The following is a 23279-nucleotide window of genomic DNA, read 5'->3' as shown; positions in this document are numbered from 1 at the left end:
TTGTGCCCAGATCGAGAGACCAGAGTGAGGCAAAACACTGTATACATAAAAAATTTAATAAATTTTTTTTTTAATTTTTTTTTTTAATAAATTTTTTTAAAAGATGAAAGAAAAGCCTGATGTACATATGTCTTCCAAAGAATGCGAATAGCTGACATGGTAGTACGGTCCTACAATTGCAGCACTGGAAGCTGAGGCAGGAGGATTCAGAGTTCAAGGATAGAAGTGTGCTACATGACCCTGTTTTAAGACGTCCTACCCCCCCAAAATACTTGTTTTTCCTGTTGTTTTGACTGTTAGAAAGGTTGGCCTAAACTTATTGTTTTTATTTATTAATTTTAAAACAGTGTCCTGACTGTGTTGGAACTCACTGTGTAGACTAAGCTGACCAATAATTCATTGAGATCCATCTACCATGCCCAGCAAGTACTTGTAAAAATGAGCCAGAGCCGGACGTGGTGGCGCATGCCTTTAACCCCAGCACTTGGGAGGCAGAGGCAGGCAGATTTCTGAGTTAAGAGGCCAGGATGGTCTACAGGATGAGTTCCAGGACAACCAAGGCTACACAGAGAAACCCCGTCTCAAAAATAAAACAAACAAAAAAGAGTAGATGCTTATTTTTAAAAAAAGGAAACCCTGGACTGGAAAAAAAAATGCCTTGTGGCTAAAAGCACATGTGCCACTGGAGTTCCTGGAGTTCGGTTCCCAGAACCCATACTGGTTTCTCACAACCTCCTACAACAGACTCTAGCTCCGGGGGAGTCTTCCGGGTATTAACTCTGCGTGTCTGTAAACATGTTGTCATCTATGTTGTGGACATCAGCACACTTTCAACATGGTTCAAATAGGATAAAAATCTACGATACAAGCCCAGCATAGTGATGCATACTTTTAATCTCAGCACTCGGGAGGCAGGTGGATCACTGTGAGTTTGAGGCCAGCCTAGTCTACAAAGTGAGTCTAGGACAGCTAAAACAAAACAAAAATCTACATTACAGGTGTCATGCGTCTTAGTTCTTCTCATTAGAGATTTTACTGCCTTTTATAGCTGGGCTGGTCTGGAGCTCACAGTATACACTCTCCCAAATCTGCCTCTGTAGAGCTGGAATTACAGGCATGTGCTACTTTGCCTGGGGGGTTTTTTGTTTTGTTTTGTTTTGTTTTTTCTTTGCAAAGTCTTATGCAGTCCTGACTGACCTTGAACTCCTGATCTTCTCCCACTTTCCCAGTGCTGGAATTTCAAGCATGCACCACGCAGCTATGTTTCACCTGTTGGTCACCTCCTGTGGTTTTGATATTAGAGATAGACACACAAATGTTGAAACTGCACATTTCCCTTTCAGGAAAAGAAGAAAAAGAAACATAGAGACAGGAAATCATCTGACTGTGATAGCTCTGACTCTGAGAGTGATGTGGGCAAGAAGGCGAGACATACATCAAAAGACAGCAAGGCTACAAAGAAGAAGAAGAAGAGGAAGAAACACAAGAAACACAGGGAATGAGGGCGGGGTAGGCCCTGCAGTCCTGGCTCCTGAAAGACTCAGTAGTGAGAAAGGGGCCCCCACCCCATGACCTCATCCCCGTGCTCTCAGGTGGCTTCTCCTCATGCAGCAAGCTGATTGGGGAGCTAGAGGGCAGTTCCCAAAATGTTTTTTCCTTATTGCTCCTGATTCCTTTGCAAGTAACCCCTGCGGCCGTTGCATTTATGTACATAATTTCCTCATTCAGCGAAGGTTCTAGTCTCATCCCCGGCTGCCACTGCCAGCACTGGATCCCTTTGCAAGAGTCCATGCTAGAGCCACAGGTGCCACTGTGGAGGGGAGCCTGGGAGCCTGGCTGTGGCTGGAGAGCAACCCCACCGTCCTGCTATCTCGATCAGTTGTGGGTGACTTCTCCATTTCCTCATCCAGAGTCTATACTCAAAGTGACGGCCATGGCCGTGAACAGTCTTTGCAGTGACGGCTGAACTAGAAATCTGAAGCCATGGTCATTGCTCTGTTTTCTGTCTCTCACTACGGGAGTGATTGCTTCCATTTCAGGTCGCTGCTTAAATTCCTGGCATAAATGGAACTGTTTGTTTTAAACTTCCAGAAAGCCGTATTCCCATAATCCTTCCTGGGTAACTTACAGACTTAACACATCAGTTGACAGAAAATACTTAATATGTTATCCGAGACCCTGGAAAGAGGCCAGACTAAGGCCACTGGCAGGTCACAACTGTCTGGAGATCACTTGTAAGGCCCCTCTTCCACAGTGAGGACTTATTTTTCCTGGGTTGATTAAAAAACAAAACAAAACAAAAACCAGTAAGACTCTGTAACCTTGGGGACTTGCTGGGCATGAGCAGGCGCTTAGCAGTCACCTCCCTCCACAGTGGTCCACACCTGAACCCTATGTCCTAAGCCTGTACTCCAGAAGGAGGGCGGCCACAGCACACCACAGAGTGTTCTGTGCAGGATGGCTGTGGGGTAGCCACTCAGTGACAGCCAGTGAAGTCATCTGACCGTGGGCAGGTGAGTGTGAAGGCACTGTGCATGTCCTGTGGTTCCTCACGGGTGACCTGAGACTGCACTCAGCTTTGTATCAGAGCTGCTTCCCAGGTGACCTGCAGACTGTCATTTACTGTGACACAGGAAAGGAAGACAAAAGGCAAGTGGCTGGCTTTGGCTCTGCTTTATTGACCTCAGAGCACCCTTTGGATACAGTTTTAAAAAATAAACCACATACACAGTGGGAACTGGATCCAGGCTGATGCCCCTTATCTCCAGAAAAATCCCAACCAAAGTGTATCTATACAAAACACCAGAAGGAAAAAAATGAGGCAACGAGGTGCTGAGTCGAGGGGTAGCCGGTTGGCAGAGGAGCGATCGGTGACGAGCAGCCAGGTCATGCCTTCTCGTAAGTTCGAGTGCTCACCACATTGCCATGGGTGAGAGTCTGGAAGGAAAGACAGGGTCAGATGGGGTGGAGCAAGGAAGGGAACGCTGCCACCTTCTTCATCCTGGACAGCACCTGAACACCTGCTGTGTGCCGGACGAGTCACATTTTTTTTCCCGATACAAATCTTTTAAGATGATAAAATTACCATTTTAGAGATTTTTTGGGGGGGGATGGGCCCTTGAAAGAGGAGGTCAATTGGTCAAGATTCAGCGCTTTCTGGTTCCCCTTTTGTATTTAGCGCTGGCCAAAGGTGGTGCCTGGTGCATAGCAGACAGGCGAACAAGAACACCCAGAGCCCTGAGAAACTGCTAATCTGCCATCTTTTTCTCCCTCCCCTAACCACCTAGTATTCTGGCACAGTAGAGCCAAGCCATGGCCACACCATAATCTAGCTGCCCAGTGACTATAGTCCTGTTTGTTAGCCACCTTCAAAGCTAGACACCTCACCCCTAACCTGGTAGGAGCCCCAGTCTCCTGTGACTATGCAATTAGCAAGTCCCATTGAGCCAGGAAAGTCCACTGTGCTGACACTGCTCTCCGTGCTCCTGGTGCAGGCCTACAAGGCAACGTTCTACTGAGGCTTTCAAACTTGTCCAAAGCGGATCTGCAGGCCTGGTTCTATCACCTATCTAGACAATAGATACTTTCAGGAAGCTAGGAACAGTAGACAAATGGCGAACCAGGAGGGGGCCGCTCCCCAGCAGTGTCCACCAGGCACAAGCCTACTCCTGCAGATGTCTGCATTCCTCCAGGAGAGGACAGTGGCAGCTGCTCCTAGAGAGCCTGAGATCAACTGGTCCTGCTTCCTGCCTCTGCGGAACAGCAAGCAGGAGGAGGCTATGGTGGGTACCCGCTGCACTCTTCCCACTTGGACGGTGGTTTTGGTTGTGAATACACTGGCCTCCCAGCAGCCCTCAAGGTTCGTGGGTGGTGGTGGTGCACACCTTTAATCCCAGCACTAAGGAGGCAGAGGCAGGTGGATCACTGTGAGTTCGAGGCCAGCCTGGTCTACAAAGTGAGTCCAGGACAGTCAAGGCTACACAGAGAAACCCTGTTTCGAAAAACAAAAAACAAAAGTGATGTGTCCAAAGTCAAACAGCCTTTAGACTGATACTTGAATGGTGTCATGACTCCACCCCTGCCTCCTGTTACAGTTCCTCTGGCATCAAGGAAGGACTTGAGCTAAAGAAGGCCCCACCATTGCCCATCTTACCAGGATCAGTTTCCCGTCACTTAGCTCCCTCGTAAGTGTCGACTCCTGCCCGTCCCACTTCTGCACGTGGACAAGTTTGCCTCCATCCAGTGTCACGATTGACTGTGGAAAGAGCCAGAATTGAAGGGCAGGACAAGTGGGGCAGGCCAGGAACCTAGCCAGTGATGGTGCTAGGATTAGCATTCAGATAGCCTGCCTCCAACACAAGTACACAGGGTTCTTGCTTTGTGGCCGCCTGGCAGGGGTGGGGGCTCACAGGCAGTGGGTGAGGCAGGCAGCTCAGCCTAGAGGCACAAGCCCCAAGGGATGCCCACCTGAGGTAGCTCAGGTGGAACACAGCCCCAGGTCCCCCTCAAACCAACCCATCCTTTCCTCTGAGATTCCAAAGAGGAATCCTGAATTTTCTAGTCCTGTGCACGTCAATATCTAAAAGGGCTTTGGGCTTTCTGAAAATTAAAGACTTCCCTTTAGTTTGTATCATGTGACCCCCTCAACTGGCAAAAGAGCAGCAATCCCAAGGACCAGGTGTCCTTGGAGTTTTTGTCAGCTCTAGTTTTTAGTGACCATTTGGTCCCCAGTGTCACCAGCCTATCTCAGCTAGTTTGTGTCTGGCGGCTTCCCCAGATCTCTCTTCTCTAGGAATTTGGGAGCTGTAGGCCAGAAAAATAAGTAGGCAGGGTTTGTTAGGTAGGAGTCTAGAGGGGTAATGGCTGAACATGATCACGTCTCTTTGCTGTCTATATTCCATCTTACAGAATCATCATTCCCCATTGGCTTTTCTCAACTGAGCAGTTAATTTTTGACCCAAACATCCCAGTGGACCACTGTTGTATTTAATGTGCGATCTGGTCCCACAAGAAGGTAGCAAGTTTAAGGATGTAGGTAGGGGCATGTTGTAGAGCACCTGCCTCCACACAGGGTAGGCTGTCACTCAGGAGGCCATCCTCTGCTCTATTGCTAGCCTGCCGTTTGGCCCTGAGCTGGGCATTAGCTCCTCGGCATCTACAAGACCGGTACCTACCCTGTTCTTTCTGGGGCCAACAGGGGGGAGGAATCAGCTGAAGCAGATGAATTTTAGGGTCACAATGCATAGGATACTGGTATAGGGACAGCCTATAAATAAAGATGTCAATAGCCCTTCCTCAGTCCTGTGCCAGGCCCAGAGCCAGGAGGTTTGGAGCAAGCTCCCAGGATAGCCACCATGAGGTAACTGAGCAACACTGGCAGTAGGTGCCCCGTCCCATACTCTGGAATAAATACTTGGAGAGACTACAAACACCTACAGCATTCATGCTGGTAAATGCACATCCTGGAGCTTAGCTCTGCCTGTCGTCTGCTGGCTCTAGAAAGTGTGTGTTAGTGTCGGTGGCCTAGCCTGGGAGCTGCAGATAGGGCTCAGCCTTTTGTTCCCAGCTGCCTACTTTGCTGACAGAGTCCAGATGACCTCAGTGCAGGGCACTGGCTTCTGGGCATCATTCCTAAAGCATTTCAGGACACAGCCATGGCTGTTCAAGTCTTCAGAGCTACAGCTTACCTTGGTGCACAAGGTCACCCAGCTGAGGCTAGAGACACCAAGGTCAAAAGAATATCTTGGCTCTGCTGCCCACACCAGTGGTGGCTGATAGATCCTTCTCAGAAAGGTGAGAAGAAAATAAGCCAGAGCTTGTACTTAACCCCATGGGCATCCCAGCACTGAAAAGATTTTATGAACCTTATTGAATCTATGACAGTCTGCCCCTTGGAGTTCAAAGTGAGGAAGCTAAGAGAGGGCCAGCCTCTTAGCCTCCAGTGCCTCAATACCCTCCACCCACTTTGTCTGACCCACCTTGACCTTCCTGTCATCTGCCGTAGTCTCATCGAACTCCACTCCCAGCTGAAAGCAGATCTCTGTGTTCTTGAAGGTGCTGTGTGTCTTAATGATGACATTATCGCCATTCTTCTCGATGATTGTGGTAGGCTTGGTCATGCTAGCCACCTGCCTGGTGGCAAAGCTCACACCTAATGGCAGGGACAGGTGGTTGAGAATCTATTAGCTAGGGTAGAGAGGCACTGACAAGCTCAAAGAGAAGCCTTGGTTGGGCCTAGGCATGAGGAAAGAGAACCATAGTGGCCCGTGTCTTTGAGGGCCATTTTCTCATTCATTCAGTCTTTTCCTTAGCTCTGCAAATGTCAGACTGGTGTGAAATAGAAGGAATATTGATGCCGGGGAAGGTCAGCAACAGTGGGCATTAGAGTAAGGTATCAAGGGGTATGGGCCACATAGACAGCCCCTCACTCAGTCCTATCCCTGGAAGGTTTTGTTGATGTGAACACTGAGATGAAGTTTGAAGTTGCTACACACTGTGACACCTCCAGAATGGAGCAACTGGTGCCTCTGGCCTCCTGAACACTCAGACCATAGACTGTAGAAAGAAGAAATAGTCAACTGCCTTCTACAGTCCCCTGGACAAAAACTGTCTACCAATTTCGCCCTGAAAACTGAGATGTCAGTGCCCTGCCCTCTTTGTGGCAGTACTACAGCTTCAAAGCCTCCTGGTTACAAGTAAGTACAAGGAGTTTTGTCTCCTTCAGACTTAAGAAGGCTGACGTGGTAGCGACAAGGGGTTGCGTTGAAGTCCCTGGGGGAGACTTCTGACATAAGCATTGGACCTGAGCCCTAGGCAAGGGGCCAAGCGTCCCACAAGCAGGTGAAGTACGCAGATCCCTCAGGTCAGACCTTCACCTCCTCGGGTTGTAGCTTCCCTGGAATCTTCCGTTGTTGACTACCTGTGCTCTGGCCCCGGTGCATGCTGAGCTGTTCTCAGCAACGAAGCAGGAAGCAGGCCAACATAGGGAGATGGCATATCCACCCAGCCACCTGCATTTGCCTGAAGCTACATGCATTGTACAAGCTCTACATGGGTGGCCAAGTGATTCTTGGAACAGCTCTAAGTGTAGGCTTTATTACTCTCAATCTATCTATAGATGAGGCTTAGAACCTGTGCTCTTTCAGGCTGGGCATGGTGACTCCTGCCTAGCATCTCACTCAGGAGGCAGGGGGGAATACCAAGAATTCAAAGCCAGCCTGGGCTGCACAACCCCAGAATGGAACAACATGGGCTACAGTGAGACTCTCTATCAAAAAGACCAAATAACTAAATAATCAGTGTTTTGTGACATAGCTTCCCAAACCGTCTTTTAGTCCCACGGTGCCACCCTTGGAATATACTCTAGCATTAAAGCCACCATGCCTGTAGCTCCTTAACTAGGCTGGGCTGCTCTGCTCTGAGAACCTTTGGTTCTGTAGGCTAAGGCTTGGGGGGCTTTGGCCTCAGCAAGGAGTGGTATCTGAGTGAGTTGGGCCTCAGTAGTGAGCCAGTGGTTTCCCCAGGCCCTACCCACAGGCGTAGGGTGCTAATGAACCCTACTGCTGAAATTGGGGTGAATCTGTACTGTCCTGGGCTTCAGCCTGACTACATGTGCAGGTTAAATGGAATCTCAGTCCCCTAAAAGCTGCTCTGGGCTGAGGGTCGAGGCATGTGCTCAGCCTGCTCAAGACCCTGGTTTCTATCAGCACCCAGAAAACAACAGCCCAAAGACACTGAGGCAAAAAGGAGGTTGGGAAGGCAGCTGCAGCTCAGGGAGGGGGTACTAAAGCCAGGCATCAAAACTAGCTGGGCGTGGTGCATGCCTCTAACTCCAGTGCCGTGGAGCCAAGAGAACCTGGTCTCCACAGGGAGCTCCAGGACAGCCACGCAGTGAGACTGTATCTCAACACAGAAAGCCAGGCCATCTGCCCTCCTGGAGAATGCACGCTTAGATGCTGATGGGATCTCTGGCTGGGGGTGTGCCTTGGCAGTCACCGTGCTTGTGTAGCATGTGCAAGGCCTTGTGTCTCAGCCCCAAACCAAGAGGACAAAAATGCCCATTTCAGAGAAGAGCCAGAAGGAGGTGAGAGGAAGCTATGCACACACTCCACCCCCAACATATCATATGCTAGTCCTTCCTCTGGAAGAAGGAATGGAATCTAGCTCAGCCATGACCAGCCCAGTTTCCCTTGTCCCAACCTAGTCTACTATGATGATATAGCCAGGGACTACACAGGAAGGGTTTTTACCTGAGCCCAAGATAAAGAAAGGAAGGGGTGGGGCCAGTCTTGGGTGAATGGTTCATACCACAGGCCGATGTTGATATGGAAAGAACTCTAGGTAGTCCTAGCTTTTCAAATACTTGGAAGGTTGAGATAGCAGATTACAAGTTCAAAACCAGCCTGGGCAAGTTAGTGAGAACCCGTCACACAAAGTATAAGAGGTTGGGGGAGGGGTGGCTCAGCGGTAGAGTGCCTGCCTGGCATGCCCAAGGCTCTCTAAGTTCAGTCTTGAGTATTGGCAAAAAGAAATCCTGGGTTTTCGTATCAGGTGGTGAGCGTGTGTGTATCGTGTTGTTTTCCTATCTAGGCAAGGCATGGGACTTTTTTCTTTCTCTTTTCAAGACAGGTTTATCTGCGTAACCTTGGTTGTCCTAGAACTCACTCTGTAGACCAGGCTGGCCTCGAACTCAGAGATCTGCTGCCTCTGCCTCCTGAGTGCTGGGATTAAAAGCCTGTGCCACCACCGCCTGGCAATTTTCATAGTTCTTACTAACAAGGTTCTTGGAAGCTTTATTCTTCCCCATCCGGAAACCACACTTCCCCTTCACTGCTCTTGACCTTGCTTCTGGCACTCTTTGCTGTATACCAGGCACCAGCTTTCTTCTGCCTATCCCTGGCACCGAACAGGCGTTAGACCGGTGTAGTAGGAAAGCCCATGTGTAGTGGTCACCTTGCCCCATACCCTACCAGCAACGTCTCTGGCATTAATCCGGGGGGCTGGTTGCACACACTACAGGGGAAGGTCAGACTGAGAAACAGGGCACCTGCACGGAAGGGGAGAGACTGTTGCTAATTGATTGCCCAGGTCTCTCCTCACCTCTTCCTAAGTTCCCTTTCGGGATTCAGTTTCTAGACCACCATGCTCCCGTTTGCTTTCTTCTGCTGCCAACCTCCCGCCTTCTTTTCTTCTACTCAACTCCCCTCTCACCTCCAGATCACACACATCCTTCCTAGAAAGCGCCTCCCAGCCCGGACCTCTGCAGCCACAGCTGTCTCTGCCTCTCGTCCCGCCGCGCCCCCTCCCCGGCCCCCTCCAGTTGCGTCGCTGGCCAGACTCGGACCATGACAGCCCCTTCCAGGACGCTGGGGGATGGGACGAGGGTACTCGAGCCCAGGCTACTCTCGGTGCCTGGGTATTCCTTGCCTAGACTGGCAGGGAGGGTATGGGAGGTGCATGAACACTCCAGCTGGAGCTCAGTGCCAGGGCCAGTTTTAGGGGCCCTCCGCATCCGGGATCCTGCGCCCGCGGTTTGCTCACCGAGTGACTTCATATAGTCATCAAAATTCTTGCTGTCCACTAGTTTCCAGGTACCGACAAAGGCGTCCGCCATGGTGCGATGAGAGAGAAGGCGTCCAGGCTCTCAGAACCGCGGCTCCTGGCGGGAGAGCCTCTTTAAATAGCCCTCGCATCACATGATGAACGTGGTCCACACCCCTTGCTCCCGAAATAGGAAGCCGGGGCTTGCATTCCCTCAAGGGGCTGGCGCCCATCCCCCAAGCCCGCCCGGCTCCTGCGTCAGCGCCGTCCGCGGTCCTGCCTGTGCCACCTAGCCCATCCCTGCCCTGGCTGTGGGGCGCTCCCAGACACCCAAGAAGAGCACTTCACAGCCACACAGAAAAGAAACTCGCCCTTGCGTTGGGAAAATGCCGCCTGACCCTTACGCCATCTCGTTTTTAATTCTTTATGGTTATACACTTATTGTGTGCGTGCAAGTGCAGGCTCGCTTATTGGGTAGGGATATTGTAACTCGCGGGAGTCACTTCTCGCCTTCTACCATGTGTGTCCTTGTTATCAAACTGGGGTTATCAGGTTTGGCAGCGAGTGCCTTTACCCAGTAACCCATCTCACCGGCCCTGGGTCCATGGGGGCTCAGAGGGAAAGACGCGGTAACCACAAGTAGAAACGAATTGGAGCCCAGACAGAGCGCGTGGTCAAGGTACTCTTCCCCGCCGGCCGGGTGGACACGGCAGGTGGCTGAGCTGCCCAGTGCCTCACCTGCTCCGAGCTGAACGTGACCTTGCTCCCCTCGTGCTGGCCCCACATGTGCTTGCTCCTCCCAGCGCAATGTTTCCTGCTGGTGCCTCCCTGCCCGCCGCTCCCTGAAAGCGCTCCAAGCTTTTCTGACCTCTGAGCTTGCGCTGGGGTCGTTCTTCTCTCACTTAGTGAAGAAACAGTCTATTCAGGCAGTTCTTCTGGCCGCGGAAAGCTTAACTGCCAGAAAGCTGTGGCCCTCTGCTGGAGTCAGTCTTTCCTCTGACTTCTGCCACTAGTCTGCTTGTCTTTTTTTTTTTTTTTTTTTTTTTTTTTTTTGGTTTTTCGAGACAAGGTTTCTCTGTGATAGCTTTGGCTGTCTTAGACTCACAGCGATCCACCTGCCTCTGCCTCCCAAGTGCTGGGATTAAAGGCGTGTGCCACCACGCCCGGCCCTGCTTGTCATCTTAAAGCACTTTATTAAATATGACCCATTTTATTGATGATTGTAGCCTGCTTCAGGCTGTGATCACACTGGAAACTTTGTTTTGTTTTGTTTTTCGAGACAAGGTTTCTCTGTGTAACCTTGGCTATCCTGGACTCGCTTTGTAGACCAGGCTGGCGTAGAACTGACAGCAATCCGCCTGCCTCTGCCTCCCGTGTGCTGGGATTAAAGGCGTGCGCCACCACTTTTTATTGGTAAGTGGTAGTGTCCACTTTTTCACAGGTGAGTAAAGGAAGTTTAGTGGAGCCCATTCCGTGGTTCAGCAGATTTCTGTTTTTTTGCGGTTTTTTGTTTGTTTGTTTTTTGTTAAAAGATTTGTTTATTTATTATGTATACAACGCTCTGCCTGCATGTACACCTGCAGGCCAGAAGAGGGCATCCGATCACATCATAGATGGTTGAGAGTCACCATGTGGTTGCTGGGAATTGAACTCAGGACCTCTGAAGAGCAGTCAGTGCCCTTAACCTCTGAGCCATCTCTCAAGCCCCCAGATTTCTGTTTAATAATTACCAAATCAGCATCTGGATGTGTAGCCCAGGTTGACCTTGAACTAAAGACCCTCCCGACACAGTCTCCTAGGATTACAGCTACATGCTGCTGGCCTGGCTTGACTCAACAGTTCTTAAGGCACCTGGAGGCAAGAAAATCCTGAGATGGAGGCCATCCTGAGCTACGTAGGGCGGGACCCTGTCTCAGCTACGTAGTGCTGGCCCTGCTTTGGGGACGAGCGTAGAGAACAGGGTACAGGCTAAAATAATTTTCTTCTGGGAGCGTCATGCAGCTAGTGACTATAGGCGGGGACCTCTCCTGACTTGGGGACTCAGAGGAAGAGGGGCATAAACGAATTTCTGGGTGTTGGAGGCTCTACCCAGGAGGGAGTGGCGCACATAGAACTTCAGCCTCAGCTGGGCAGTGGATGCACGCCTTTAGCTTGGGAGGCAGAGGCGGGAGGATCGCTGTAAGTCCAAGGACAGCCTGGTCTGCAGAGCAAGTTCCAGGACAGCCAGGGCTACAGAGAAACCCTGCATCAAGGAAAAAAGAAGAGGAGGAGGAAGAAGAAGAGCTTCAGTCTCTAGAACTCTAGAAGGGTAGTCATTCAGGAATGAACACCAGACCTGAGGCCTGACTATTATACCTGCGGTGTGGCAAGGCCTCCTTCCTCGGCCTCTCTTTGTTCATGTGGAAGTCCCCCTCTCCCACCCCTTGGCTATTCTAGGAAGGAGGCCAATGAGGAAGAGTCCTCTCATCCCTCCCTACCCCGGGTCTTGATTCCTTTGGAGAGCCCAGTTGCCAGCAGGCTGAGAAGCCTAATTCTGCCAACCCTACAGGGACAGGCCTCAGGGCTGGGCCTGGAGCCCTGGTGACTTCAGCAGTAGAGCAGGTGCCAAGGGAGGGAGGACGTGGGATGCTTTCTGATTCAAGGTCACAGGCTTTAGGCGAGGAGCCTCTTCTCTCAAGGACTGACAAGCCAGGGACCCAGGGACCTGAGCAGTCTGTCTGCACGGACTGTGTAATACAGTGCCCGGGAGCTGGGGTGGCTGACAGCTGCTGGCAGAAAGATCTGTGTTCTAGTCTGATCACAGTGGGTATCAGCAGTGCTGGGTGGCCTTGAGCAAATTCACTTAAGCCACTTTGAATCAGTTTTATCTTTGAAATGGGGGCTATTTGGAGATCATACACTTAAAACTCTGGTTTTATTTTTTTATTTTTCAGTATTTATTTATTTATTTGGTTTTTCGAGACAGGGTTTCTCTGTGTAACCTTGGCTGTCCTAGACTCGCTTTGTAGACCAGGCTGGCCTCCAACTCACAGCGATCTGCCTGCCTCTGCCTCCTGATGGTTTGTTGTTTTTATTTTTGGAGACAAGGTTCCTCCATGTAGCCCTGGCTGTCCTGGAACTTACTCTGTAGATCAGGATGGCCTCAAACTCACAGTGATCCTCCTGCCTCTGCCTCCTGGATGCTGGCACCATCCGAGCAGCATGGAATCTTGCATTGATAACTTGAGTTGTAGACCAATTACCAGCTGGGAGTGGTGGCGCACACCTTTGATCTCAGCACGTAGGGAGGCAGAAGCAGGAGGATCACTGTGTGTTTGAGGCTAGTTTGGTCTACAAAGTGAGTCCAAGATGGCCAAGGCTACACAGAGAAACCCTGTCTTGAGAATAAAAACAAAAACAAAAAAAAAAAAAAAAAAAAAAAAAAAACCAGAAACAAACAAAAAAGACCAATAACCTACACTCCGGCTGCAAAGCTCTGGCCTGGGCCACTAAGACCAATTCCTAAGCCATGTTCTCTTTCCTTCTACCAGGATGATGATGATGACGACGATGATTGTTGTTTCTGTGCGTGATATGTATGTGTGCTTCAGGCATGGATGTCACTTGATATGTGTGTGGAGGTCAGAAGACAGCTTTCAGGAGTCTGTTTGCTCCTTTTACTGTGGGTTCTGGGAAGGTCCTCACAGCAAGTGCATTTACCCACTGGGCCATCTCGCCAGACCACTACCCCGTGCCCTCTTCCCCTCCCTCTCTCATTTACCCTCAATACTAGGAATTAAACAGAGGACCTCACCCATGCTAGGCAAGTGCTCTCCCGTGAGCCTATATATCTCCAGCCCTCCCTCATTTTTGTTTTTTAATTTGAGCAGGAGGATCTCACCAAGTTGCCCAGGCTGGCCTTGAGCTTACTCTATAGCCCAGGGTAGGCTGTGAATTTTCCATCCTCCTGCCTCAGCCTCCCAGGCTTGTACCACCAGCTTCGGCTCATCCTCCCTTCTAAGTATGTACGGTTCACACATCATTCTCTGAGTGTAGGCATTTTCCTCACCCTGTGTGCTCTCTACACCAGAGGGTGGGGGTGAGTTGTGCCTTTTTTCTCACCCTTCTTGCCTTTAGTAGATCCAGATGTGGCTATAACATCTGTCAGGCAGCAGGGCCTCTCAGGAGCAGCATCTCCCCAGCCTTCTCCCGGTGGTGGTGTTGCTGTTCTATGTTTCCACAGCAACCACAGGCTGGGTAGATGAAGATGAGGAGAGGTGAGTAACCAGGAGTGGGTCCTTGGGGAGAAGGACCAGGCAGAACACTCTCATCTACAGCTGTTTCCTGGGCCCTCCCTGCCATCTGGATGCCTCCATGTGGGAGTGTCCACTAGCTTGGGGGAAGAACCGAGAGGTAGAGGCCAAAGAGGTTGGTTGAACTGGGGCTCCACCAACCCAGAGACGTGGAGACCCTCCTTCTGTTCACCCCTAGTCCGTACAACAAGGGGTTTTTCTGGCAAGGGTGACAGGCTGTCTGTCTCTGCCTGATAAGGAGTCAGTGAATCTTAGCTCTTTCTCTACTGTCCTGCAACCCCTCTTAGTGAATGGTGTATTTGCTTTGGAAAGAGGCCTGCCTCATACATCCCAGACCTGCCCCTTACTATGTAGAAAATGAGGCAAGCCCCTTGGCCCCCAAGTCTCCTTCCCCTTCTATAAAGGAAGGCCTTTGACTTCTCAGAGCTTGGAATTAAAACAGAATTAATGCGCGGGCGTAGGAGTATAGCTCACTGGCAGGACATTTGCTTAGCCTCTGTGAGGCCCTGGCCTTGAGGTTTATGTTGGAAGAGGTGGTAAATGAACAGAAACACACAGGGATCCCAATGCATTCATATTCAGTGAGTAGTAACTTCCTTTATTTCTCCCTTCCAGGCCCTCGAGATATTTCAAGACCCTGGGTCAGTAGGAAAGGACATATAGGATTTTTCACTGAGGTATATAGTGACCTTCAGGTACTGTGGATCAGTTCTCTCATCTTTACATTTAAATAGTCTCACTACTGCTGTCACGTGGGCATGTGGGCACGCATGCGCACAGGCGGACATGCGCAGAGTAGGAGAACACAGGCATGGAGGTTGGGGGGAGTGTTCCTTCTGCCACTAGGAAATCTGTTTTCCTTGTTCCTCAAGAGTCTGAGACTTCTGGGCCTGAGAGGACAAGTGATGACAAAGGCACTGGTGTACTCAACGCCAGTGTACGTCTGAGAAACTGCCGCCTGTGGCAGGTGCTCCCTGGAAAGAGAACAGTGCATTCCCTATTCAGGGAGACCCAGCTCAGAGAAGAGGGACACCGTGTCTTCTAAGAAAACAGCCCGTGTCCTTGGTGGCTCACTGAAAAAAAAAAATCCAAACTCGTTGGCCTGCTCTCTCTATCTCAACTCTCTTCTTTCTCTAGGTTATTAATAAAAGTATGTCCTGAGAAGAATGTTTAGGGGCTGGAGAGATGGTTCAGTGGTTAAGAGCACTGGCTGCTCTGCCAGAGGAGCTAGGTTCACTTCCCAGCACTCACATGGTGCCTCGCAACTTTCTATAATTCCAGTTCCAGGTGATCCAACACCCTCATACAGACATAGCGTGCAGATGCAGGCAAAACATCAATGCATGCAGAAATAAAAATAAAAATGAATATATCCTTAAAAAAGGAGAAGAGTGCCCAGCAGAGAGTAGGGCTCATATATTGAGTAGATGAATGATTGGCTGAGTGAGGCAGCAAGCCAGTGACTCTAGCTACTGTCAACATGGATTCAGTTACTCACTCCAAATAGCATGTTCCACCATGCATGTAGTGTCATGAGCATTTTGGTTTTTCATTTTTTAAAAAATATTTATTTAAGCCGGGCGTGGTGGCACACGCCTTTGATCCCAGCACTCGGGAGGCAGAGGCAGGCGGATCACTGAGTTCGAGGCCAGACTGGTCTACAAAGTGAGTCCAGGATGGCCAAGGCTACACAGAGAAACCCTGTCTCGAAAAACCAAAAAAAAAAAAAAAAAAAAAAAAATATTTATTTACAATGTATACATTATACATTGTCCTGACTACAATATATGCCTGGACACCAGAAGAGGGCATCACATCTCATTATAGATGGTTGTGAGCCACCATGTGGTTGCTGGGACTTGAACTCAGGACCTCTGGAGGAGCAGCCAGTGCTCTTAACCTCTGAGCCACCTCTCCAGCCCTGGTTTTTCATTTTTAAAGTGTGTGTGTGTGTGTGTGTGTGTGTGTGTGTGTGTGTGTGTGTGTGTGTGTGTGTGTGTCTAAGGACAACTTTGGGGAATGTCCACTTTGTTGAGGCAGTTTCTCTTGCTCTGCTGTGTACTCCAGGTGAGCTGGCCTGAGGACTTCAGGTTGATTTCTCGTCTCTGCCTCTATCTCTTTGTAGGAAGGCTGGGATCACAGACGAACTCAGGTGGTCAGACTGCAAGGGAGCCATCTCCTTAGCCCTGCGGGAATTCTCCATAGTCACAGAACAAAAGAAAGTCAAAAGGGTGCTTTTGCCAAACCGGAGGGGGCGTGTCGCAGCAAAAAGGAGGGCTCTCCCTACTGTGCCTCAGACTCTGGCTGATGGCATTCCTCGGTGGACCGTGGACACGGGTGCTCAGCTGAGTGAATACATTCCAAGAGTTTTTTCCCTGGTAGTTACAAAGATGTCAGGGACTAAAAACAGTCCAAGTTAATTTGACCTCTGGGTCTGAGACATTCCAGCTCCCCAAAGCCACCACATTCTCACCCGGTGGGTCACCCACCAGCAGAGTCTTCAGCACAGGTGTGGCTTTTCAGGGAATTTCAGCTCACATACCACTCTGGCTCTAGGGGCCCTAGAGTGAGACTGTCGCCTCCCCACATCTGTTAACATATACCGGCTGGGTGACCCCATGACCTCCTCCCTAGGTCTCAGTGTATTCATCTGTAAAAGCCATCAAGAGCCCCAACAAGCTGGCCCCTCTGAGCACTCAGAAGACAAACCAGGGCCTATGGGGAGTGGGGAACAGGACCATCTTTCACACTCCCTTGCTAGCTGCATAGCATGTGACCCCTTGCTGAGGTCTGTGACCACCTCCCCTGGCTCTCTCCAGCCCAGTCCCCTGACGCCACCCCCCTTGCCCCCTCCACCGCTCCCCACCCCACCCCTTGCTTTGCAGGAGTGCATGCTTCACTCCTCTGTAGGCCTCCTTGCCTCTCCTGCCCCACCCCATCCTCATTTAGTTAAGACGTGTTTCTCAGCTTAACTCTCTCATCAGGGCATTTATCCTGCTTTGATGGGATCTACGGCTGTCTTGGCTGTCCACTGGAGGCCGTTCTCCAGCTGGGTGGGTCTGTGTTCCTCCCTGATGTACAGGGTCTTCCTGGCAAGGGTTTGTATGGCCAAGGCACTAACCAGGGCAAAGCAAACTTCTGTGCTCTTGACTTGTCCCCTTCTTTTTTTCTTTTTGGACCAGCCAGATGACTCAGCCCTTCCAGATACTGGCTGCCAAGTCTGATGGCCTGAGTAAGTCCCTGGGACAAGAACCTCTGACCTCTACACGTGTGCTGTGGCACCTGCTCGCACATACATACAGAGACACTACATTGTTTTATCATTATTATTACTATTTACTATTATTGCATTGAGCATTGGTGCGTGCACATACATGATGTGTGTGTGTGTGTGTGTGTGTGTGTGTGTGTGTGTGTGTGTGTTTGCACCAGCACACAGGTGGGGTTCAGAGGACAACTTTGTGTGGTCAGTTTGCTCCTTTTACCTTTACCTGGCTTCTGGAGACCAAAGTCATGTCATCAGACTTGCTGGGCAGCAAACACCTTTATCCCCTGAGCCATCTGACTGGCTCACCAGCCTTCTTCAGTGTCCTCTCTGTTCGAACCTCTCAGCTTTCCTCCTGTCAGTGGATCTTATCTCTTGTCCTCCTTTCTCACTCCATCCCCCAGGCCCCAAGTTTTCCCAGGTGAGAATTGCCCTTTGGGCTGCTCCGCCAGCCTGGATCTCAAAGGCAGCTTTCTTTGGGGGAACAGGGTTGTTCCCAGAAACCAGGTCTCTTAGGCTTCTGTCTGTCACCACGCTCTCAAATGGAAAGATTTCCTTTGCAAAAACTGAAACTCCTGACCCTGGGCTAGCTAAAGTAAACAGAGAGGCGATTTGTGCCCAGTCCTGACTGGGACATTCCTATGGGCCCCTTTCTCCTCAAGGCTCACAGAACATAGTGGAGGAAGGTTCAGGAAGAATGTAAGAGCGAGAGAGAGAGAGAGAGAGAGAGAGAGAGAGAGAGAGAGAGAGAGAGAGAGAAAGAGAGAGAGAGTGGTACAGAGTGCTGTGAAACGCCATCTTCTGGGCGCAATGTGGCCCTTGAATTTACAAACACAAGACCAGGACAGTCAGCATCCCAGCGTGGATGGGAGAGGGGCGCAAGAGCCTCTACCCTGGCATGAGGGAGCCAGTAGCTGAAATTGGTGACTGCTGGGGAAATGGAGAGTCACTTTTCTTTGGGGTTTGGCAGCTGGTGGGTTGTTTGTGCTGAGGTGGGGGGCCTAACATCCACAGGCATGCAACCAGCACTACTAACTGAACTCTGGGTTATGAAGAAGAAAAAGAAGCCATGAAGGTGCAGTGGGGAGCATGGGAGTTCTGGGGGCGTTTGGACGGGGTTTCACTGCATACATGCGTGGAATTGTCAGTACGGCATAGATGTTCACTCGGAAGTGAGGGAGAAAGGGAAGTTGAATGCTTTATAAAGAGCACCTCTTGACCTGGGGGCGGTGGTGGCGCACGCCTTTAATCCCAGCACTCGAGAGGCAGAGGCAGGCGGATCACTGTGAGTTCGAGGCCAGCCTGGTCTAGAGTGAGTCCAGGACAGCCAAGACTACACAGAGAAACCTTGTCTTGAAAAAAAAAAGAGCATCTCTTAGCTTGGGTGTGGTGGTGCACACCTTGGATCCCAGTGCTCAGGAGGCAGAGGCGGGTGGATCTCTGGGAGTACAAAGCTAGCCTGTTTTACATAATTGAGTTCTAGGCCAGCCCGAGCTACATAGTGAGATCCTGTCTCAAAAACAAACAAACAGTAACTAACACTTGACCTGCCCCTGGGCAGTGGCCTCTCCTGGTGCGCTATCTCAGTGTTCCCATCTCAGAGTGTCCTCTGCTCAGGAACAGCCTGCTCAGGATTCTGGAAGAATCCAGGAAGTTCCAGGAGGCTGCTGAGTATGGTGGGCAAGGACAAGTGATCACCGTGTGTTCCTGAGAGGCTCTTGGTCTCAGCAGTCTCTGGGTCACATATGTTCCAGGAAGCAAGTACAGAGCCAAAGCTGGCATCCTGACTTGGACTGTCCTAGACTCCTCAGTTGTGCAGAGGTCTGTAGCAGCAGCCTGCTGGGACACTACAGTCAACAAAGACATAGGAACTAGGAGAGAGGAAACTGCTTCTGGGAAGACGTTTTGGGCCAGCTGGGGACCACCAGGCCTGGAGCCCCTGAAGAGATGTTCCCTATCTCACCACAACAGTTAACAACAGTGTAGCAGCCATGTTTGTCCCTGTGTGACCCTGAAGATAAACTCAACACAGGCACATGGCTCCTATTCTGTGCTCACCAAACAGCCAAATTGGACAGCCAGATGGGCTCTTGGGGTTCTATACCTCATCCACTGCGCTGTACCCCTTCCTCCTGCCTTGCTCCATGACCTTGGGCCTGTCTCTTTCTTTAGCACTCCCAGCTTCTTGGAAGGGTGAACCCGATGAACTCCTAAATCCTTCAAACTCTGCCTGCGGCTGAAGGGGACGTCCAAGTAGGGAAGAGGGTGATACGGAGCAAAGCACAGAGGGGACAGATTTTTCCAGTGTCCCTATCTTAAGCCTTCATCAGTAGACAGGCTGGCAGGCTCCCCTTTGCCCTACAAATGCTGCCAAGGGAGCAGGTGATGCCCAGCAGCAGCCCAAAATATTCTCTGGTCACTGAGGGTCACCAAGGTCTGAATATGAGGACGGCCTGCCAGGAGGCAGGCAGGGCGCATCTGCCTTGACTGACAGACCCAAAGGGCTAGTGGCCCAGGCTGTTTGACCCACACCCCGCCCTAGCCCCAACCCTTTTACATAGTATCAGTTTATCTGGGCACCAGGCCTGGACTGGGGCTATTTCTAAATGTTCTCCTTGTCTCCTTGGCCTGGACTTCGGGTAGATCAGACCATTCACACACATGTGCACACAAACATGCACCTGCACACGCAACAGCTCTGTCATCAACTCTTACTGAACTGGCTGTTGGCTTGATGCTTGGCACCACCCAGGGTGCAGCATAGGACCCATGCTCGGCCCCTGCCTTCATATGAGAGATGAAAAGAGTGGCCACATTTAAGGCTGTCGCTAACACAGGGGGCTGCACATATGCTAGGAAAGACTGAAGAGGAAGTCTTCCTCTTCTTGCTCACCCTGCCAAGATGGTGAGAAGACCTACTGGCACAGGAGCAGCTTTTCAGGCAGGGTCAGAAGGACACATATGTCTCTTACGTGTGGGATAGGAACTGGGAAGGCAGAGAAAACAGGGGCAATTGCAGAACGATTTTTTTCTGACCATTGACCAGGGATAAAGGCAGAAGGTAAAACTGATGAGAGATTCAGGGCAGTGGTGGCGCACGCCATTAATCCCAGCGCTCCAGAGGTAGAGGCAGGCAGATCGCTGTGAGTTTGAAGCCAGCCTGGTCTACAGAGTGAGTTCCAGGACAGCCAGGGCTATACAGATTAATCCTGTCTCAGAAAAAGAGAAAAGAAGTAAGTAAGTAAGTAAGTAAGTAAGTAAGTAAGTAGGTGGGTGTGGTGGCTCACACCTGTAATCCCAGCACTCAGGAGGTAGAGGCAAGAGAATCTCTGTGAGTGTGAGGCCAGCCTGGTCTACATAGTGAGTGAACGACAACACTCAAGAAGCAGAGGCAGGCAGATCTCCGTGAGTTCAAGACCAGCCTTGTTTATATAGTAAGCTCGTGGCCAACGGAGGCTATATAGTGAGACCTTGTCTTTTTTTTTTTTTTAATAGATTTATTTATTTATTATAATGTATACAGTGTTTTGCCTGCAAGCACATCTGCACTCCAGAAGAGGGCACCAGATCTCATTATAGATGATTGTGAGCCACCATGTGGTTACTGGGAATTGAACTCAGGACCTCTGGGAGAGCAGCCATCTTAACCTCTGAGACATCTCTCCAGCCTGAGACCTTCTTTAAAAATCAAACAAACAAACAAAAAATCAAACCAACTAGCCAGGCAGTGGTGGCACACGCCTTTAATCCCAGCACTCGGGAGGCAGATGCAGGTAGATTGCTGTGAGTTCAAGGCTAGCCTGGTCTACAAAGTGAGTCCAGGACAGCCAAGGCTACACAAAAACCAAAACCAAAACCAAAACAAAACAAAAAATCAAACCAACTGGGCTGGAGAGATGGCTCAGAGGTTAAGAGCACTGGCTGTTCTTCCAAACGTCCTGAGTTCAATTCCCAGCAACCATATGGTGGCTCATAACCATCTATAATGTGATCTTGTGTCCTCTTCTGTATAAGTAATAAATAAATCTTAAACATATTTATTTATTTATTATATATACAATGGTCTGTCTGCATGTACATCTGCAGGTCAGAAGAGGGCATCAGATCACACTATAGATGGTTGTAGACCACCATGTGGATGCTGGGAATTGAACTCAGGACATCTGGAAGAGCAGCCAGTGCTCTTAACCTCTGAGCCATCTCTCCAACCCCGTAATAAAGAAATCTTTTTTTAAAAAATCAAACTAACCAGGCTGAGGGTGATGGCACACACCTTTAATCTCAGCACTCAGAGGTAGAGGCAGGCAGATCTGTGCCAATTTGAGGCCAGCCTGATCTACAGAGCGAGTTCCAGGACAGCTAGATCTCTGTTACACAGAGAAACCCTGTCTAGAAAAATAAAACGAAACAGCAGCAACAAATCAAGTCAACCAAATAACCAAAAACAAACAAGAGCAAAGCAGAAGTCAGTGCAGCACCTTCCCAATAGAGCATGTTGGTGTGTATGTGGACGGCGCGCCCCCTTCTGGAAAGGCAAGGCATTACATCTTTGTCCATCTGAGTTGACCCGCTGGCACTCCTTTCTCTCCTTTCTTCTGCTTGTCTAATAAAGGGAGGGAGAGTAGAAGACTCCAGGAGTGATGGATACGAGAAAACAGAAGGGAGGGCAGCAACCCCAGGAGGAAGGCGCAGTGATAACACTGTATTATATATAACATTGCTCGTACGCCGAGAGCTGTACCGTGGAGGACGTGACTGGGAATTCGCTGAAGAAGCTGCTGCATCCTTAATAAAGACCCTGCAGATGTCGTGGTGGAATATGGTAATTTTGGCTCTGGACCCAAATTGCCATGAGCTATCACGAGATAAGATTATCTAGAGCCATCTTAATTCCTTTAAGATAAAATTACCGCAGACGTCTTGATTCCCTTAGGACAACATTATCACAGGCTATCTCAAATTCTTAAAGGTAAAATTACTGCCGGCCAACTTGATTCCTACGAGAGCCCTATTAACTTCCACCGGACCTGACATTCCTGTGACTAACAGATACATTCCTCTGCAGACCTCCAGCCTGCACCAGCCCTAAGGCAAAGAACCTAAGAAAACCACATCTGAGCGCCCCCCCCCCAAGGAGATTTCTCTGGTTTGCTGCAGCCCACCCCACCCTCTCATCTGATGCTCTTATCCAGATAATTGGTAAATGTGTGGATTTATAACTTTGTTTGTTTTTACAGCTAAAAGAAAGCATTATTCTTTTTGTTTCTTGAGATAATAGAGTTTCTCTTATGTAGCCCTGGCTCTCCTGAAACTCACTCTGTAGACCAGACTGGCCTGGAACTCATAGAGACCTGCCTACCTCTGCCTCTCCAGTGCTGGGATTAAAGGTGTGCACCACCACTGCCTGGCTTGAAAGCGTTTCTTCTTGTAACCCCTTCTGCAGTAGAACCCCACTTAGGATGCCATAGTGGGAACTCATACTGGGCTCAGAAATATTCCTCTCTTTGATTGTTTTCAGAGTTGTTATTTTGCCTGGACAAGAAGGAAGTCTGTAGGGTGGGAAAATGGCTCAGTGGGCCATATGCTTTCCGCACAAGTATGAACGCATGCGTTCAGGTTCTCAACACATGAGTAAAGTCCAGCATGGCAGTGTGGGCCCACTATCCCAGAGCTGGAGGTGCGGACTGAGATCAGTGGCTCGATGACCAGCCATTTTAGCTAAAATGGTGAACTCCAGACTTAAAGAAGAGCTCTTGTCTCTAAATAAGTAAATAAATAAGCTGTTGAGGAAAACAGCCTGGGGCTAGGGAGATGGTTCAGTGATTTTGGACACTGGCTCCTCTTCCAGAGGACCCAGGCTCAGTCCCCAGGGGCTCAGAACCATTTGAAACTCCAGTTCCAAGGAATCCAATGCCCTTTCTGGCCTCTGGGGGCACCAGGCACACATGATGCACATACACATAAAATAAATTAATACATAAATAAGTAAGGTGGGCTCAGTGGCTCTGTAGCCTTGGCTGTCCTGGACTCACTTTGAAGACCAGGCTGGTCTCAAATTCACATCAATCTGCCTGCCTCTGCCTCCAGGGTCCTGGGATTAAAGGTGTACGCCACCATATCCAATTGCGATTGGCATTTTTGTTTTTGTTTTGTTTTGGAGGCAGGGTTTCTCTGTGTAACAG

The 23279-nt window shown here is 50.0% G+C and overlaps 2 protein-coding genes across 5 annotated transcripts in view; one reads left to right on the top strand and one right to left on the bottom strand.

Annotated features, from left to right (window-relative positions):
• Zcchc17 (zinc finger CCHC-type containing 17) overlaps nucleotides 1-1546 on the top strand; it is a 33503-nt gene extending 31957 nt beyond the window's left edge. For 3 of the 4 annotated variants that reach the window (XM_051171627.1, XM_051171630.1, XM_051171628.1), the window contains one exon: nucleotides 1344-1544. In XM_051171627.1, coding sequence (XP_051027584.1) covers nucleotides 1344-1502 — 159 coding nt within the window. In that variant the 3' untranslated portion in view covers nucleotides 1503-1544. Of the gene's footprint in view, nucleotides 1-1343 lie in introns of all 4 variants that reach the window. The other variant, XM_051171629.1, reaches the window with a different exon arrangement.
• Nucleotides 1547-2858: 1312 nt separating this feature from the next.
• Fabp3 (fatty acid binding protein 3) lies at nucleotides 2859-9707 on the bottom strand. The gene is made up of 4 exons (XM_051171631.1): nucleotides 9541-9707; nucleotides 5979-6151; nucleotides 4154-4255; nucleotides 2859-2937 (listed from the first exon to the last, which is right to left on the bottom strand). Exons 1-4 carry the CDS (start codon nucleotides 9611-9613, stop codon nucleotides 2887-2889), a joined length of 399 nt encoding a protein of 132 aa, XP_051027588.1. The 5' UTR covers nucleotides 9614-9707; the 3' UTR covers nucleotides 2859-2886.
• Nucleotides 9708-23279: the final 13572 nt, after the last annotated feature.

The sequence above is a fragment of the Acomys russatus genome, chromosome 29, assembly GCF_903995435.1.
Source record: "Acomys russatus chromosome 29, mAcoRus1.1, whole genome shotgun sequence".
NCBI lineage: Eukaryota > Metazoa > Chordata > Mammalia > Rodentia > Muridae > Acomys > Acomys russatus.
Note: the sequence above shows the minus strand (reverse complement) of the source record. Positions and strands in the feature narration are given on the sequence as shown.